The sequence below is a fragment of the Calypte anna genome, chromosome 12, assembly GCF_003957555.1.
Source record: "Calypte anna isolate BGI_N300 chromosome 12, bCalAnn1_v1.p, whole genome shotgun sequence".
Taxonomy (NCBI): domain Eukaryota; kingdom Metazoa; phylum Chordata; class Aves; order Apodiformes; family Trochilidae; genus Calypte; species Calypte anna.
This window is the reverse complement of record NC_044258.1, coordinates 14,483,335-14,500,378: the sequence shown is the minus strand read 5'-3', so window position 1 is coordinate 14,500,378 and position 17,044 is coordinate 14,483,335. Positions and strand designations below refer to the sequence as shown.

The following is a 17,044-nucleotide window of genomic DNA, read 5'->3' as shown; positions in this document are numbered from 1 at the left end:
CAGTACTAAACTTACCTAGCTTATACTTCTTGTATTCCCAGTCACCTGGAAACATTACAGAGGATGATTTAACACTTTTGACAAGGACAGGTGAGCAACAAATAATTACGTATAAACTGCTTCAGGGTGTTACCATATGGCACACATGAAGGAATTCAAGAAAAGAGAGAAAACTACACCACATTTAGCTTGGTTGAAAGCTCTCACACACAGATCCTTATCCCATGGCACAGAGTAAGGTGCTATGCTCTCTGCAAGATATTTTTTTTCTTATTGCAATACCTTGAGTAAAGTCCAATGCTACCTGATGTTTCTGCCAGTCAATTGAAGGATTATATAAAAGACACGAGCTGATAAACTCTGCACGGAATACACTGACTGGCAAAGGCCTAATAAATAAGAGTAGATCAGTGCTCTCCAGAGATCTACATCATACATAACATTGAATCAATGGAAGAAACATGCTTGTATACAGCCCAGTGCAACACACACTCCATACGTGTGAAACAAGGGTTCTTTCACACTTACAAGAAGAGAAGCTCTACTTGGAAATGGAGCAAACTGAAAGAAGCCTTCAAAAACACTGTGAATACTCAAGGGTGAACAGAAACCCAGCAAGGTGGAATGGGCTTCCTGGGCAAAAACATCTCCGGGATGTTTAAAATGGCAAAAGAGAATAGGAAAGAGAACAAGTATCAATACGTTGCCTTAGTGAGATTCTTGATGAGGTATTTACCAAGTTGTACTTCCCATTCTAAAAGAGAAAAGTTAATGAACATTGATGATGCCTGAAAGGCCTGTCTTAAAAAGAAAAATAACAGTTTTGTTCTCTAAATTGTTCTTATGAGCCCAAGACCCAGAGCAGAGAATTTTTAAGAATCTTGTAATTAATAATACATATGAAGAAAAGAAAGGCACGGAAATCATTAAATATTATTAACTAATCACATGGACTGTTGTATTCTACATTAATTACTTGAGGACTATCTATTTGTCATTGTGAAGAGTTTAATAAGACTATCTGACCAACAAAGGAATGCTGAACAAAAAGTGGGGAAAGAATGTATTGGATTAAATGACAGAAACTAACAAAAGCATTATAACATGATTAAATAAATAATAGTGGATTTTCACCTGCAATAACCTCCAGTTCAGATCAACTTCTCTCTGCAGCAGAAACAGAAAAGGCTCAGAAAACAGAAAGAGCTCAGTGAATGGCAAGAAAAATAGTAAGTCTTGATAAGGCTGGATGCTTCAAGATGCTAAAGACTTCCAAGAAGTAATTGGTGGGGTAAAGAGAGAAAGGCAGCAACAAGCTCTGTACAAAATGTGTGTAAAGTTCAGCTAGGTTGTCTTCTCACACTTTGCCATAATACTAGGGCTATATCATAGTGATCAAAGCCTTAGGAAAAACACAGATAACCCTATTACAGAGCAACAAAGTCATGTCATTGAAGTGAGGGGTTTTAACAGCACATACATAGCTCATGAATTTATGGCCTGCTTTTGGCCCAAACTTTGTACAGCTAAGGAGAGAGTTAGGTTTTCACATAAAACTGTAACACTCACAAATTACGTAATAATTGTAACATTTCAAAAGCAGAAATAATTTTTCTAGGTTTTCTATGTTGGAAACTCTATTCTCAAAAGCTCAATGACTCTTCCCTGTAATGCTCTCCCAACAGCACCTTCCAAAGAATCTCACCAGTAGCCTATTGAAGATAAAGTACTGGCTTGAAACAATCTACAAATCCATAAATAGCAGTTAAATGCCACTATCCAGAACAAAAAAGAGGCTCAGTCACTCACAGCTCTAAAACCAGGAAAGTACAGATCACAGCACACATCCCCTCTGTTCTATTCTTACCCTGATTTTCTCCGCTACCCTAAAATTATCAATTCAAAGAGCTAAGTAGAACAAGCTCATAAAGTACTTAAGTGTTCAAACCAAAACAAATACGAAGGTGTCAGGCTCTGGACATAAATCTCATGTACCATGGTATATTCTTTAACAACATGGCCAGCTTTAGTACTGCCCAAGTGTCAAAGCCTGTGGACCAAAAGCTTAAAACTCAACACTTGGCATCAGTAACACCTTAATATCTCTTTTCTCCAGACACATCTAGCCCTTTTTTCCCTTGTCACCTTAGTTTTTCAGGGTAGGAAGAAACAACTTTTGCTTCCGTCCACTCGCGATAGCCAAACTAGCCAAGAAACCTTTCAGAACGATGATTTTTTTGGGAGAAGGGTTGGGGTTTTTTGCACACCGTGGGCTCTGCTGTTCATCTTTCCAGCACCAAGTGGGAAGAGATGGCTCAGACAATGCCAGCCCAGCTCCCTCACACCTGCACCACGGGCACGTCCACTGCACCCTCGACGGGAAACAGGCACCATGGACCTCACACTCCCTTTCCCTCTCACCCCAGGGTCCGGAGAGCTGCCGTGCTGCATCCCACCACCCTCACGGCATCACCATCACCTTGGTGCTGGGCACCATCGTCCACCTGCTCCCTAGCGCTGCCGCTGCCACCATCGCAGGGCCGAACCCGTGCGAGGGGGTGAAGATGGGGCCACCGAGGGTGAGGATGAGGGTGGTCCCGGGAGGTCGCTCCAAAGCAGGAGCGCGGTGGGAAGGCAGCCCAGAGGCTCACCCCGACCCAGCAGCCCCCCCGCCGAGGCGCGTCGAGGGCGAAGGAGCATGTGCCGGGGGCATGGCGGGGCGGCCCGGGCAGGGGGCGGCGGGGCCGGGGGCGCGGTGGCGGGGGCGGGGAGGTGGAGCCTGACTGCTGCTGGTGCTGCTGCTGCTGGTGCTGCCGGGACCGCCGCTTCCCTCCCCCGTCGGCCCCTCACCTGGCGGGGCCGCCCCTCGCCAGGGGGCCGGTTCCACGCGGGGCTCAGGCTTGGCCCGCCGGCCCTCCCCGCCGCAGCCTCCGCCGGGCCCCGCGTCCTCCGCCCGCCGGCTCAGGCCCCAGCAGCCGCCGCCGCCGCCTCCCCCTCCATGGCCGCCGCTCTCGCCGGCTGCATTGTGGGAAGCTGACCTCACTCGCTGCTGCCGCCGCCCCGCCGGCTCCGGCACTCGCCGCCATGGGGGCCGTGACCGACGGTGAGACCTCCCTCCCTCCCTCGCTGCTCCCTCCCTCTCTCCCCGCATACCGACCCCTGCCCAGCCCGCTCCGCGACCCTCAGCTCCGGGCCCGCCTCGCCTCTCCTCCTCCTCCAGTGCCGCGGTGTTTGCCCGCCGGCTGCCCCTCCGCACGGCTCCGGTCGGACTCGGGCCTCTCACCCCGCACATGGGTCTCCATCCCGGCCCCGACCCCGCAGCCTCGCTCCCGGGCCCTTCATGCCGGGCACTCCCGGTCTTTGGGTGCCTCCCGCCCCCAGGCTTCTCCGCCCGGGCCCCAGGGTCCCCGCAGCCCCGCACTCCGGCCCCGGGCCCCTTCCCGTTAAACCGATCCCGCCGGTTTAGCCCCGGGAATCGTTCCCTGAAGGCCGGCGGTGAAATCCGCGCTCGGCTCTGCGGTGCGGCTGCCAGTTAACAGGTTTTTTTGGTTTGGTTTTTTTTTTCCCCCCTCAGATGAAGTTATCCGCAAGCGACTTCTGATCGATGGCGATGGTGCTGGTGACGACAGGCGGATCAATTTGTTGGTGAAGAGTTTCATTAAGTGGTGTAATTCCGGATCTCAGGAGGAAGGGTATTTATTTTCTGTTTGCTTTTTTGGTTTTTTTGCTTGCTTGTTTTTTTAGTCTTGGAACTAGTTAGCTCACATTTGTTTGGAAAAACCAGGCTTGATCCATTGTTAAAAGATCCACATTAAGATGTGTATGCATCTTCTTTTTGCCACGACTCTGGCGTTGCCATTGCAAACGCCGTGGTAGGAGATGAAGACTGGAGAGGGGTCAGAAATGACTGAAGGCTTCAGGCTGCACCATGACATCTGCCAGCACCGCTGGAATGCCCTCAGGATTGTCAGGATGCTGCTTGATCCATCCGGGAGCCCCACTGTTATAACAGGATCATGACTCCAGTGTTTTAGTTGGCAGGAGGGGTAGTACTGCTGATGTTTTTGCTGCTGCTGTTCTGTTTTTCTGTTGTGCTTTTCCTTAAAAAAAAAGCAACAAACAAAACACCAGGCTGAACTAGTAAGGGATGAGCAGCAACGTGGTGTTCTGCCTTGGGGTACATACTAGTGATGGATATAAATTCCTGGAGGACACAATAATGGTTGTGGATACAAAGGAGCACTGCACTATTAAAATACTCATGTCAGTGGTCACAGAGCCAGCCCTAGCTGAGCAGTTTATAAGCCCTGCACTTTTCTGCCCATTGCCAATACTGACTTTACACCTATAAGGATGTGATGGTGGAATTTATGGCTGTCATGTTTCTAATTTTACAGTTAAAATAGGATAACAGTCTTTGAAATATTTTATTTCTTTAATAATTGTTACTTAACTGCTCTGTGTATGGCTTTCTTTTCTTGTTTTGTAAATTTAAGAAATATTTTTGTTTTGCTTAGGAATAAATGTCTGTTTTCAGTTACAGCCAGTACCAACGAATGCTGAGTACTTTATCACAGTGTGAATTTTCAATGGGAAAAACTCTTCTGGTCTATGATATGAACCTGAGAGAAATGGAGAATTATGAAAAAATCTATAAGGATATAGGTAAAAAAATACAAAAATATTACTGTTTTCTGTTTGACAATTTCTCTTTTACGAACAAGCTTGAGCCAGTTCTGGTAAGCATAATATAGACATATGAGGAGGGGGTTGACTTTTCTTTCCTTTTTCGTAGTAGATAGCACTCAAACATAAGCTGTAAGCATTGTATTAGTATATAAAATTCACTATTTTTAACCTATTGAAGTAAACATATGTTTGAAGCAGATTGAACTAGCAGGCCACCATATCATGAATGGCTCTTTATCATTTTATAATTTAGCAGAATGGTTTGTTTATATGTATTGTTTGATTTCAGTATAACTCTGTATTATTTTTTTTTTAAAGAAAACAGTATAGCTGCAGCACACGAGAAGATTTCTGAATGCAAAAAACAAATCCTGCAAGCAAAAAGGATTAGAAAAAATCGCCAAGGTAAGAAGCAATAGCTCTTATTTACACAGGTCAGTTTCATTATTTTGTTGTATTTTAAGATACATTGTATCAGAGATTCCAAACTTTCCAATGTTCAGGGGAATATGCTGGCATCATGGATACTATTATCTAGTCAAACCCACTACTGAAAGTTTGTTGTAGATGAGACAGGCAAGGTTGAACCAGTAAATCTCAATGACCTGCAACATCAGGAAAACAAAACTAGTTCAGAGAGATCTTCTCAGGCCAAAGAAAAACTCCAAAAGCATTTTATCAGAGTTCTGGTGGCTTGAGAAGAACTAAAGCACACTACTAATGTGAGAGAGAAGTTGAATAGACTTACACCCAACACTGAAGATTATTTAAGTGTATTCCTTCAGCTCTTACAGGAAACTAATGTATTAGCATACACAGTGGTGCCAGTTAGACACCCAAGAACTCCGTATATATTCTTACTGAATACCTATTACTAGAGGTCTATTTTTTCCCTACTCTTAAAGGTGTGTGATGATAATTTAAATTGAAACAAAGTGTTTCTCTGTAATACTGTCTTATCAAAAGACCAGCAATTGAAGAGAAGCAAAAATCTGTTTTTACTTGATGAGCAAAATGCAAATGGGAAATGTTTATAACAGATAAAAGTTTTTAAATACAACTGTTTGATCAATTTTGTTGATAATTTTAGACTCAACTGGAAATACAAGAATCTTAACCAGGAGGAATGTAGAGTTCTTACATCTTCTCAAACATACATCTGAAATGTTTGGTTTTTGATACGTTCTGTCCAGTCTGCAGCATGGATTTTTCCATGTGAATGAGGCAGTTGGCATGTGTACAATCTTACCATCAGGAAATGGTTATGTTATTTGCCTGTAGAATCTTAGAATTGTTCACAGTATATATGTGTACTACAGGTTCTTTTTTAAAAAAAAAATCCTGTAGTTTTTCCTGCAGCATTTTATGCTTTTTTCTATAAGTCTTAAATGCTTATTTGTAATATCTTATTGGCACCATCTTCTGTAGATATACATTAAATTGTATCCAAAATAAATACAATTCATACACAGAAGACCAAGTGTGCAGCAATGCACAGCTATCTAGAGGTCATCTTTTCTGACCTCATTCCTTACAGATCACTTGCACTGGGTAAGTTTGAGTGAGCAGATAATGGTTTACAATCATAACTTTATTTAAAATATCTTTTGATGTAATCATCTGCTTTGAAATGGCATAGTTTAAATTATATGTTATATATGTATTTGCAGGGACTTTATATATGTAAAGCTTTGTGTAAGAATCTGAAAAATGTTAAAGCAGTTTATCAAGGAGAAAGAATCTGTACCATTCTATGGTACCTGATTTTTTGTTCTTGAACCTATACTTTTAGAATTATTTAGACAAACTATTTAAAATTCTTTCAGAATATGATGCCTTAGCCAAAGTCATACAACACCACCCAGACAGACATGAAACACTGAAGTAAGTATAAGACTGCATTAATTTATAAGCCAGTAAGATGTTGCCAAGTTTGACATTTCACTGGTTTCAGTTTGACCTTTCCTCATGTTTATATAATTTCTTCTGACAGAAGAAAAGCTTTGATTTTGTTTTAAAATTGTGCCCTTAACAGCTTTATTTAATCTTCATCTGTATGGATTCAGAAGCATTGCTAATGATTTTGCATTTGAAATCTTTCCATTGTTAAGGTGCATAACTGAACTCAGATGTGAATTCACATCTAGTGTCAGTTTACTAGGGATGGGTTGCTCAAAGAAGAGAGATACTTGGGAAGTGCTGTAAGGTGCACCAGCAAGGGGTTCAGCAGTCATGCAAAGTATGTAACAGGCAAGCAAGCAGGGTGGAATGACAGAAAGCAGGAGAAAGCTCTTAGGGTTTTTTTTTTTGTGTGTTTGTTTTCCTTGTAGTAGTTGTTCCTACATGCCCTGTTAAAAATTACTGTGTTGTGTACTACAACATAACCTGCCCTGGCATGCAGGTCAGACCTACCTGTTGTCCAACTTGTCTTGCCTGTAACTTACAGTATTGCTTGTGTCACTGTTGGGCTTGGACCACTTTCTCTGACTTTGGGTCATTTTGAGCCCTTATGGGGAGATAATTTTTAACTTTATCAAGCCACAGAAACATTCCAGGACTCATTGCATCGATCAGTCTGTTCTTAACCTGATGAAAGACATAGATAAGGGATTACTGCTTATAATAAAGAATTATCAAAAAGGAAGTTCTTTAGATAAGAAGATTAAGCATGGAAACAACTAAATGATAATGTTTCTTAGAGAATGCCAGGTTGTTTAGGTTTGGAGGGGTCATTCTAATTTTGGTTAACACAGACAAGCTCGAGTTTCTTGACCAAAGCTAGAAATGGTGGTAAGTTGCAGCTAGTGAATTTGGCATTTTGTTCTTTCTTAAACTTAATTTTATCATTTCTTTAGGAGAGGATATTACAGCTAAAAATACTAGTGTTTATTCACTGAAGAATGGCTACAGTGTGTCCCCTTTGGTTCTTAGTCCTTCCTACCTGTAGTCAAAGACACAGACTTGAACTATAGCTAAGTATGATCCCACCCTTTATAGTTGGGAAAATAGGACTGCAACAGAATGGAACATTTTTAAAGGCAGCTTGGTTTGTAGGTGTTTTAACTTTAACTGACCTCTCTAAGTAAATTGACTTTAAATACAGGAGCTAGATGATGTTTTCATTCAGTGTTTTAATTACAAGGCTTCCTCTCCAGTTTGGGAAAAATATACAGAGCATCCTACAATGAACCAAGAAGGACCACACTTAAATCAGAATGGAGGAAGCCTCGCTAACAATGTCATGCTTCTTGTGGAACTCTTTAATTACTTAAAAAAAAAAAAAAACTTGAGAAAACTTCTTGTGAGGAGAAATGTCATGTTATTGCAAGCATTACATTTACAGCTTTTGCAGGTCATATGGCACAATAGGACAAAGTTCAGAAAAATACTTCATGCTTTTAAGGGACTGTTTCTTGGAACAACTAGTCACAGAGCACAAAAGAAGAGAAGGTGTTACCAGCTTAGTCAGAAGTGATGCACAGATCTGGAAAGTGACAGGAGCTGAACTACTAAATGGCAGTGCCGACAGTGTAATTAGATGCAGTAGCAGAAGAGCTGTTAAGAGAACCAAGAAATGACACTTGAGTCTTAGAAAAGGAGATACAAAAATAAGAAAGCCAAAGATTCTCTGGAGCGGAAAGTAAAAGAAGTGAAATTCCAGATGTAGCTTGGATGTTCCTAGAAAAAAATTGCCTGCCTTCTCCCATTCTGCTTATGCCTGACAGCATGGTATAAACAGCAAGATCTGGTCAAACAGAAGTCTTTGAACAACTGGAAACCAAATACTAGCAAAATGATTGTATAAGCTGTTAGCTGTTATATAGGAAGGGATAACATCACACCTTGAGGCATTCCCCTCAAGGTACCAAGCACATAGGCTCAAAAAAAAAAACCAAACCCAAAAACCAGTACCCTCAGATGGCACTAAACCAGACCTTTTTTCCAGCCATCAAGGATCACTTTGGACTGGAGGTCCTGCTGTGGTTCCCTGCCCAGACTAGTTGTAGGAGCTTTCTGTGCTTTAGAAAAAAAAAGCCATTTCCTTGCTGATCCCTTTTTGGCTCTGCCTGCTAATTAATCAGAGGTGGCCAGCCTCAACCCACCTCACCTTTAAAGAAACAGATTGTTCTCATTACATGGAGCATAGATTATGGTGGGCATTAGAGGAGAAGTAGAAGAGCCAGCCAGACTGGAGGTTTGAGTTCAAGAGGAGCCTCCATCTATGGTACTTGTTATTCTTTCCCCTGCCTGAAAAAGGACTGTGGTAGTCTGCAGTTGGTCCAAGTGAGAACAGAAAACAGCCAAATGCTTGCAGAAAGACCCTGAAGAGGTGTTGAAAGATGATGTATTTCAAAAGGATATCATAAATCAAGAAGATCATAGGTGTTGCATGTATCCTTTATCATAATACCAGAGGCAGTCTGTTAAAATAAAAACTGACATTTAAGAAGAAAATTAGTATTTATGGTTTATTTTGCATTCAGTAGGATGAGGCATAAGCTATATCATGGAGTTTCATCCAAAATGTCAGTTATTTAGTGAGTGCCCACTGTGAAGTCTACATGATAACCACTACTCTATCTGGTCAGGCCATTGTCACAGATAAGGTACTTGACTGTCTTTGGTCATTTGTTGTGTCTGGGAGTTGAGTATGTGGATTTATCAAATATAGTCTCCTGCTGATGCTGTTTTCATTTATTTACTCGTGTCAACATAAAGAAATCTGTAAAGTCTGTGAAAATTCCATGGGTGTTTAATGTAAGCTACTTTAACTTTCATTGTTACCATCAAGTGAAAACCATGTTTGTAGCAGGACTGAATTGTTACAGTCCAAATGCCCAGTGTACAATTGTATTCCAGCTTGGAAGCCTTGTTTGCTGTAAAATCCCGAAATTACAAGTTTATGATGTTAATTACAAGTTTGAGTTAAATATTTATGTGAAGTGGTCATACCTCTCTGCAGTTTCATTTGTTATGCTGTGTTTACCCATGCTTTTTAGGTAATGGCTCTTTTTCCTTCCCTTAGTTCAAATCTATTTTTCCAAGACTTTTACAGGACTTTTTAAAGATACTATGACAATTTCTTTTCAGGCAGCTGGAAGCTTTGGGAAAAGAACTGCAACATCTTTCTCACATTAAAGAAAATGTTGAAGATAAGGTAGGTTTTTAATAGAGATTGTTGAGTAATTATTAGGACCATAATCTATGGAGAAACTGCAATGGGCTGGTTTACTGTATGTGCTCTCTGTTTCCTAAAATACATATTTTATCATTGCAGTTGGAGCTGAGAAGAAAACAGTTTCATGTTCTGCTGAGCACCATCCATGAACTTCAGCAAACTCTGGAAAGTAAGTGCTATTCTTAGGTAATATATATTAATTGCGTTGGGTTTCAACAGATGAAAAGGAATTGCAGCTTCCAGCAGTGGGCTGGTTGTGTGCAATTAAGACTGCTGACCTCTTGCAGCAGCAGCATTTTTTTCCCTAGTAGTAGTCCAGAACCTGAGACTGCTCAGAATTTTGTTCTTCTACCTGTCATTTCCTGACTAGCTTCAGATTAATCTGTAGGCAACAACAAACTTCTTTAAAATGTGGGGATGCAGAATAGCAATTTGAGGGTTTGGGGTTGTTTTTTTTTCTTATAAACTGGAAAATTATTTCTTGCAGAAAAATAATCTTGTACATGGTTTCCAAACTTATTTGTATACTTCCTGTTTGAGTAGTTTCAAGCATATCACTGTATCATTTGAGGCTTTGTTTAAAAGAAATTGGAATAAATGAAAGCCAAATGACTTACCTACTCAGACAGTGAGTCTGTAATAGAGCAGATACTAAAACTGTTACACATAGAGCTAAATTCAGGCATTTAGTCCTACTCATCTTTTGTCATACAACTACTTAATATTTTCAAATCAGCACTTAATTTTCATGCTTTACTATGGCTATTATTGTTTTAAATATTATTTAAATATTATTTAATTATTATTTGCTGGATTTTTGTCCTATGTTGATGGCAAGGTTGGTATAGCCTTTGAGCATGACCCAATTAAAAGACATAGATGGCTGTAAGAGCAGACTTTCATTCTCTAAGGCCATCTAGAGATCTTCTTAAGCAGAATGAACTGTTAATCCTGGTGCACTTTAGCAGGTTATTGTGACTGTGTTACTAACACTTGCTTCAGTATTAGTCTCCAAAATACGTTTTCACATGAATGTATAGAATACCCTTCAGCTTCTAGTATTTTGTGAAGGAAGTAACGTTTTAGTGAAAGGCACAGCTTCTGTTAGAAATAAACCATTAACAGGCAGAGAAGGCATGTAATTTGACACAAGCCAGTACTGTTTGAATTGATACAGTAGGATTTACCCTGTGTTTACTGTAATAGTTGTTACAGATAACAGCCTTAAAAACTTTGAAAGATTTTTTTGTTTTGTTTTGCTTGAAGGTAGCATTTTGTTTAATGAGTTAGTCAACTACTTATTCAAGACAATCAATGTAAAATATTTAAGTGAGCTCTGCAGTATAGACTGTAAGTAAATACAAGCAGGCACGTTCAACTAACAGTAATATTGAATTTTAGATGATGAAAAACTTTCAGAAGCTGAAGAATCTCAAGAAACTCAGATGGAAACAGAGGCCAAACAGTAGCTCTAATATGAAGACTGACTACTGTTGAAGAATGTCCAAGTATCTTCAGTTTGTGTTGAAACCAACAGTAAGAGATGGAGCTGAAAATTGTTTTCTACTGCTTCTGTGAATTTTTATAAAAATAATGCTTGATTTGCTTATGCTTCAGGGGAAAACAGTTACAGGTCTGTGGAGACAGACATTTTGTGTTAATCTACCCACAAACTTTGTAACTTGTGACAAGAAATACTTTTTGTTTTACCAAGGATGAAGCTTCTGCATAGTACTTGTGAAGTAAGGTGTTTGCAAAACATTGCCAATAAAAAGGTGTTTACAATGATTTTCCTATTTTTAAGGGCTCCTTTCCTTGTCACTAGACTGGGCAATGCCTCTTTGTGTGAGTCCCACCTTCCATACCCTGGTCTAGATGGGACCTAAGACCCTACTTAAATAGGGTCTTAATTTTTCTAAGTGCCATTTTAGAGCTTGCGTGTGACTTGAGTAGACTTTGCTAGTTTTGTAAAAAACAAGTTGCTTCTATGTAATTAATGCTTTTCCAGAGGTGTAAAACAACAAAATCCATACTGCCCTAGCTTTATTTTTTTTCCTTAAGGTGATGCAAAGAACTTCAGTGATCTGAGCCTTGCTATAGTGTGTTCTGTGCAACCACAACAAAAGTCACGTTTTGAAATGACACACTTAGAATTTCAGTTTGAAAGCTTTGTTCTTGTAAAACCAGGAATTTAATCCTGATACCATTTGTAATCTGCTTCTGGATTTTATCTGTCAGTTGACTGTTGTGAAATATATCATAGTTCTTGAAACCAGTGGTGGAAACCTTCCTTTCTCATGATGACAAACCAAAGCAGTAGAGTGGCAATCATAATATTAAACAGTCTCAGATACTTTTATTATTAATAGGGCTGGTGGAATCTCTCCACCTATCTCAACCCTCTCTGGGGAGGGTTGATAGGTAGGAAATGCAGATTTCAACCTTCCTAATGAGAAGAGAATTGAGGGTGCTCTAAGCTTTTGTCAGGCAGGAAGGAAGGAACAAGGGGCAGCAGTAGGTTATTTTACTACCTATTAGCCATCTTCTAAAACACCTGTTAAAATCAAACCTTGCAGTAATTTGGGTAAAGGAACATGCTTTAGGTGTCACTCTGAGTTATAAGCAGAGGTGGCTGAAGTAAAATAAAACCTCCTCTTTAAACGGGGTGACAGGTGAGGGGAATTTCCAGGACTGTGACTTTGGACTGGTGTAGTCTAAGTGCTGTATAATTTCCACTCTCAGGGGCCATGGATCTGTGTGCTGGGCTGAACAGGCAGATCTCAGCTTGTTCTGCTCACATCCTGAGCTTGCTGAGGGCAAGCCAGCTGAATGAGAAGTCACACAACTTCAGTAGTACAGTGCTGCCCTGGACTAATAAGCTGTCAAAACCCTTCTAGTTCACAGCTGGTCAACTCAGAAGCTCCAGTTTGCCTGATAGAGCCTGTGCAGACATGCACTGCTTCTCCTGCACTACAGATTCTGCAGGCTGAGGAAGGGTAGGCAAACAAAAGGGATTTAATATGAATAATACACTGTCAAAAGTACGTAGTGTTCTCTGTCTTTCCCCCTCCTAACAACAGTGAATAGTAAAATATTTTTGCAAAGCAGCAGTATGAAATTATTGGCAAATCAGGGAGGAGTCATTTGTATGAATACATGGATTATAAAGATCCAAAATGACAAACTCTCAATACAGTTTCAATGCTGGTTGAAAGACCTGTGACCTACCTGGATAGTATTTTGGTGCAGAGGTGGATGAAGTTTACAAGCTAAAAATGGTCTCCATAACAACACAGTCATGAAAATGTCATGGTTTTGTCTATCAATTGTTTTACACTTTTTTTTTCTTTTTTTTTAATTGGATCTTTCAAGTATCTTTATCTCAGAACTTGCTCTGTATAGAACCTGACCACTGCTGAGTTTGTCCCTCTGGTAAGGAATACATATGTGGAAACAGAACTTTGTGCAGAAGAGAAGCAATATAAACGCATGGCAAAGTAAGGAGTATATTGTAATTTGAATTACAGTGATGCAATCTTGAATAGAAATTACTGCCCTAGAAAATTAAGTTGCCCTAGCACAATGTGGTAGCAAGAGGGTGGTATCATCAGACTACCTCAGAGAGCAACAAAAGAAGTGGCATTAGTTCTTAGCTCATGCAGCCTCAGTGGGACATCCAAAATCTTAAGAATAGACACCTCTGTCTTCCATCCCTCTCAGAGACTGAAAGCCCTCCTTTAGTTCCTTGTGCTCAAAACTATGACATTGTAAATGTACAAAAATCTGTACATACATAAACTCGGGATCTCAACAACCACACTATTTAAATAAGAAATCTTTCCTGTTCTTAGGATTGTCCCTATCTGAGCTGAAAGATTATTACATGCCTAAATACTCCATCTTATGCCATTGCTACGTGGATGCAAAAATACAAGCAGAGAAATACAAAAGTGATGATAGTTTCTAGTCCAGGACTTAGTTTTCTGTCCTCTCCAAACAAGGTGGTAGAGGGAGAGTGGAACATTAGACAGAATGGTTAACAGAATTTTTTAAGAGAGATATAGCAAGGTAGATGGAGGAAGGAGTATAAAGAAGGTCACAGTGACACACTGCTAGGTGATGGATCTCTCTGAAACCATGGTAATTTAAAGACAGCTGCTGCCAGCAAAGAAAATGGAAAAAAAAAAAAACCGAAAGATTTATGAGATAGAAATTATTTTAGATACTTGTCATGTAAGTTCTCCAGCTGTCACAGCTGACTTGTACTGTCTTTTCTGCTACTTCTTTTCTCAGGCCTCAGGAGGTGTTTGTTTTGTTTTTTTATTTTGGAGAAAACAAAAAAAGGGGGGGGAAACCCCAGAAATACAGGCTACTACTCTTAGTTTTGCTCCAGGAACTTGTGTGATTTTTATTTTCTAGAATACAGGCATTAAGGAAATGCTATGCTAGTGTATGTATCACTTCAAGTCAACTTGTAAAACTGACCCCAGGAAAGCAAGTTATCTAATAGACAGGCACTCCACCTTTCATCCCTTCATCTTGTTTCTCAAGTGTGTTCCTGCCTCAGCCTTCATTTCCTATTTTAATAAACATTGTTATCCATGTTGCAGAAGCCCCTACAAGTGCCACACACACATTCCCAGGTCCTGTCCAAGGGCAGAATACAGCATCAGTTCCCTCTCCCAGACTCAGAACAGCACGGCAGCAGACAGGAGGCAAAGCCAGGCAGGGAGCAGAGCATCCCGAGAAGGACACGGGGGATGCTGCATCCTACAGCGCCCCGATGTTGTACATCCTACAACGCCCCGATGTTGTACATCCTACAACACCCCGATGTTGTACATCCTACAACCTCCCTGCTGGCAGCGGGCAGGAAGCAGGAGCTGGCACGGCCTGGCTGCGGGAGGCTGCTCCATCGGTGCCAAAGGCGCATGGGGAACGGGACAGAGGGAAATGGCAGAGGGCTTTCATGCTTCCTAGGACACAAGGTCTGGGTCTGTCCTCACCGGAAGCAGTGAGCTGGTTGTGCTGCTGCGGGTGTTGCTGTGTGAATGGGCAGGAGCTGGTACTGAGCAGGAAAAAGAAGGCAACTGAGAAGCAAACTCATTTTTCTGGTTTGTTACATCTGTGTTTCCCGTGGGGCCACACATCTGGATTGCAGCGTCCGGGCAAGCTGGAGCCGGGAGTGGCACCGAGTTACACACACGCAACCCAAGGGCCAGGACCGGGGGGCTCGGCACCGAGTCTGAGAGGCGAACCCGCAAACGCCTACCCAAGCACAGGAGCCTTCCTGGCACCAAATAATTCCTCATCAGCACAAAATTAACGGCAAGGGATTTGATAGGGATCCCCCCTTTCCCGAGTAACACAGCCCAGAAGGAGACCCCGCAGAAGTCGGGTCGGGTCTGGCCGGACCGGGCCGCTCCCGGGGATGTCCGGCAGGGGGCAGCAGAGGCCGCACTGGACCCGTCCCGGCCCCGACGCTGCTCCGATCAGGTGTCACGGTCCTCACTGTTCGTATTTTCATCATTTCCAAACCCTGCAAGTCCTTTCCAACCTCTTCTTTTTAATTTTTCTCTTCTCCACGAGCAGACAGCCCCAGCGGTGCCTGGAGCGGGTCAAAGTCACCGGGGGTTTTCTCTGCTCATCACCGCACCCTCCATCCCCTTGCTCCCTTATGTGTTTCTCCCCTGAGCTACCGATTCTCAAAGCCTGGTCTAAAAGGCTCCCCCCCTCCCAAAACCAACCAAAAAACCAAAAAAAAAACCCCCAAAACCAAAACAACACGAAACCAGAGTGAGACAGCTCCTGCAGCAGGGACCAATCCCTTCCAGCTCCCCTGCCTCCAGCACTCCCATTCCCAGCAGCCCAAGGCCAAGGCAAGAGTCCTTTAGGGATCATTCAATACCAGGATGCTCAACATTTTCAGCATCCCACTTAGAAATTTGGCAAAAGTTTGCCTAAAGATGTTATACCGCGTGAGAATTCCTAAAACAGACAACAGCCCAGACACACACATTTTTTTAATTGCTCTCACATTAAGGAAAAATAAACCCCAAACCAACTAAACTATCTTTTTCTCATGCTTTGCCAGTTTGCTTGTAATGAAAAAGTCACCATTGAGAGCATTTTAAATGGTGGTTATCCTCTCAGGAGGAAAGGATCGTGCTCTTCTCAACAAAACCCACCTGTTTCATCATAAGTACATGCTGGGAAAAAACAGTATGTACTGCATGGAACAAGTAGGCCCCATTAGCAGCCCTTTCAGAACAAAAACCAACAGGTAATATCAGGGCTGGCAGGGCAAGTTGTCTGCAGCCACCTTTCCAATGATTCTTACATAAAGCACTACTACACTTAAACCACCTTTATGAACCCAACAGAAGTTCATCTTTATATCGAACTTGCTGCACCACAGTCCCCATCCATTAGCTCCTATTCCAAATAAAAATACTTTCCCTGAAGCTCTGTAGTACTGTTGAAAAAACTCCCAGGGGACACTAAGCCTCAGAGCTGAAACCAAAAGCCTCAATCTGAGGACAAACTTTACCTGGGAGACCTGTGCCTTGGTCAAATAAAATGTGAGCATTAGGACTATTTGCTGGTATGTAAGAGCAGTGGGTTTCACTGAAAGAATAAGACAACATCTGCACCTTGGCAGTGGCACACATTCTCTCCATTTCTCATATATAAAAGCAGGTTCTTCCCACCACTCCTCAGCACACTGATGGGGAGAACAAAATCTCTAGGACAGCCTTTCCCAGCTCTGTAAAAACCAACAAAGCCAAGAGAAGATTTCTTCCCTTTCATTGCATGTAAGGGATGCATGCAATGCATCTCTGGCAGTGCCTGTGTGCCCCTTCAGCCATGTACGAGGGGCAGAGAGTGGCAGTGAAGGGGGACAGAGACTCTCCAGGACCTTGCTGGGCATAAAGGCTGTGCTAAAGGGCTGGGGAGCAGAGCAGTGTATTAGGGTGTGTTTGAGTTTGACTTTTCATCACTATTCCTTCAGCAGGATGCTGTAAGAGACAGCAAATCCCTCTTTGAATAGACAGATTATATTTGTGTTTAACTTGTGCTCAAGTCTTCTCTCCCTTTCTCCTCCTCTCTGCCTGGCCCATCAAACCTGCCAGCTCCTTCATTAAGTACACCAAAGGATGAAAAAGGATCAAGGCA

The 17,044-nt window shown here is 42.0% G+C and overlaps 2 protein-coding genes across 3 annotated transcripts in view; one reads left to right on the top strand and one right to left on the bottom strand.

Annotated features, from left to right (window-relative positions):
• ATXN7 (ataxin 7) overlaps nucleotides 1-2,905 on the bottom strand; it is an 87,073-nt gene extending 84,168 nt beyond the window's left edge. The window contains exon 1 of one of the 2 annotated variants that reach the window (XM_030458215.1): nucleotides 2,851-2,905. The gene's annotated coding sequence lies outside the window, so the exon portion shown is untranslated. Of the gene's footprint in view, nucleotides 1-2,651; nucleotides 2,691-2,850 lie in introns of those variants that run through there. The other variant, XM_030458216.1, reaches the window with a different exon arrangement.
• A 117-nt stretch (nucleotides 2,906-3,022) lies between these two features.
• THOC7 (THO complex 7) lies at nucleotides 3,023-11,656 on the top strand. Its single transcript, XM_030458220.1, has 8 exons — nucleotides 3,023-3,103; nucleotides 3,575-3,692; nucleotides 4,538-4,665; nucleotides 5,008-5,094; nucleotides 6,516-6,573; nucleotides 9,781-9,847; nucleotides 9,968-10,037; nucleotides 11,270-11,656. The coding sequence occupies exons 1-8, from the start codon at nucleotides 3,085-3,087 to the stop codon at nucleotides 11,335-11,337; spliced, it is 615 nt and encodes a 204-aa protein (XP_030314080.1). The 5' UTR covers nucleotides 3,023-3,084; the 3' UTR covers nucleotides 11,338-11,656.
• Nucleotides 11,657-17,044: the final 5,388 nt, after the last annotated feature.

Coding starts and splice junctions, on each gene's coding strand:
- THOC7 (XM_030458220.1), top strand. Junction 3,693..4,537: donor TCCGGATCTCAGGAGGAAGG/GTATTTATTTTC, acceptor GTCTGTTTTCAG/TTACAGCCAGTACCAACGAA. Junction 4,666..5,007: donor AAAAATCTATAAGGATATAG/GTAAAAAAATAC, acceptor TTTTTTTTAAAG/AAAACAGTATAGCTGCAGCA.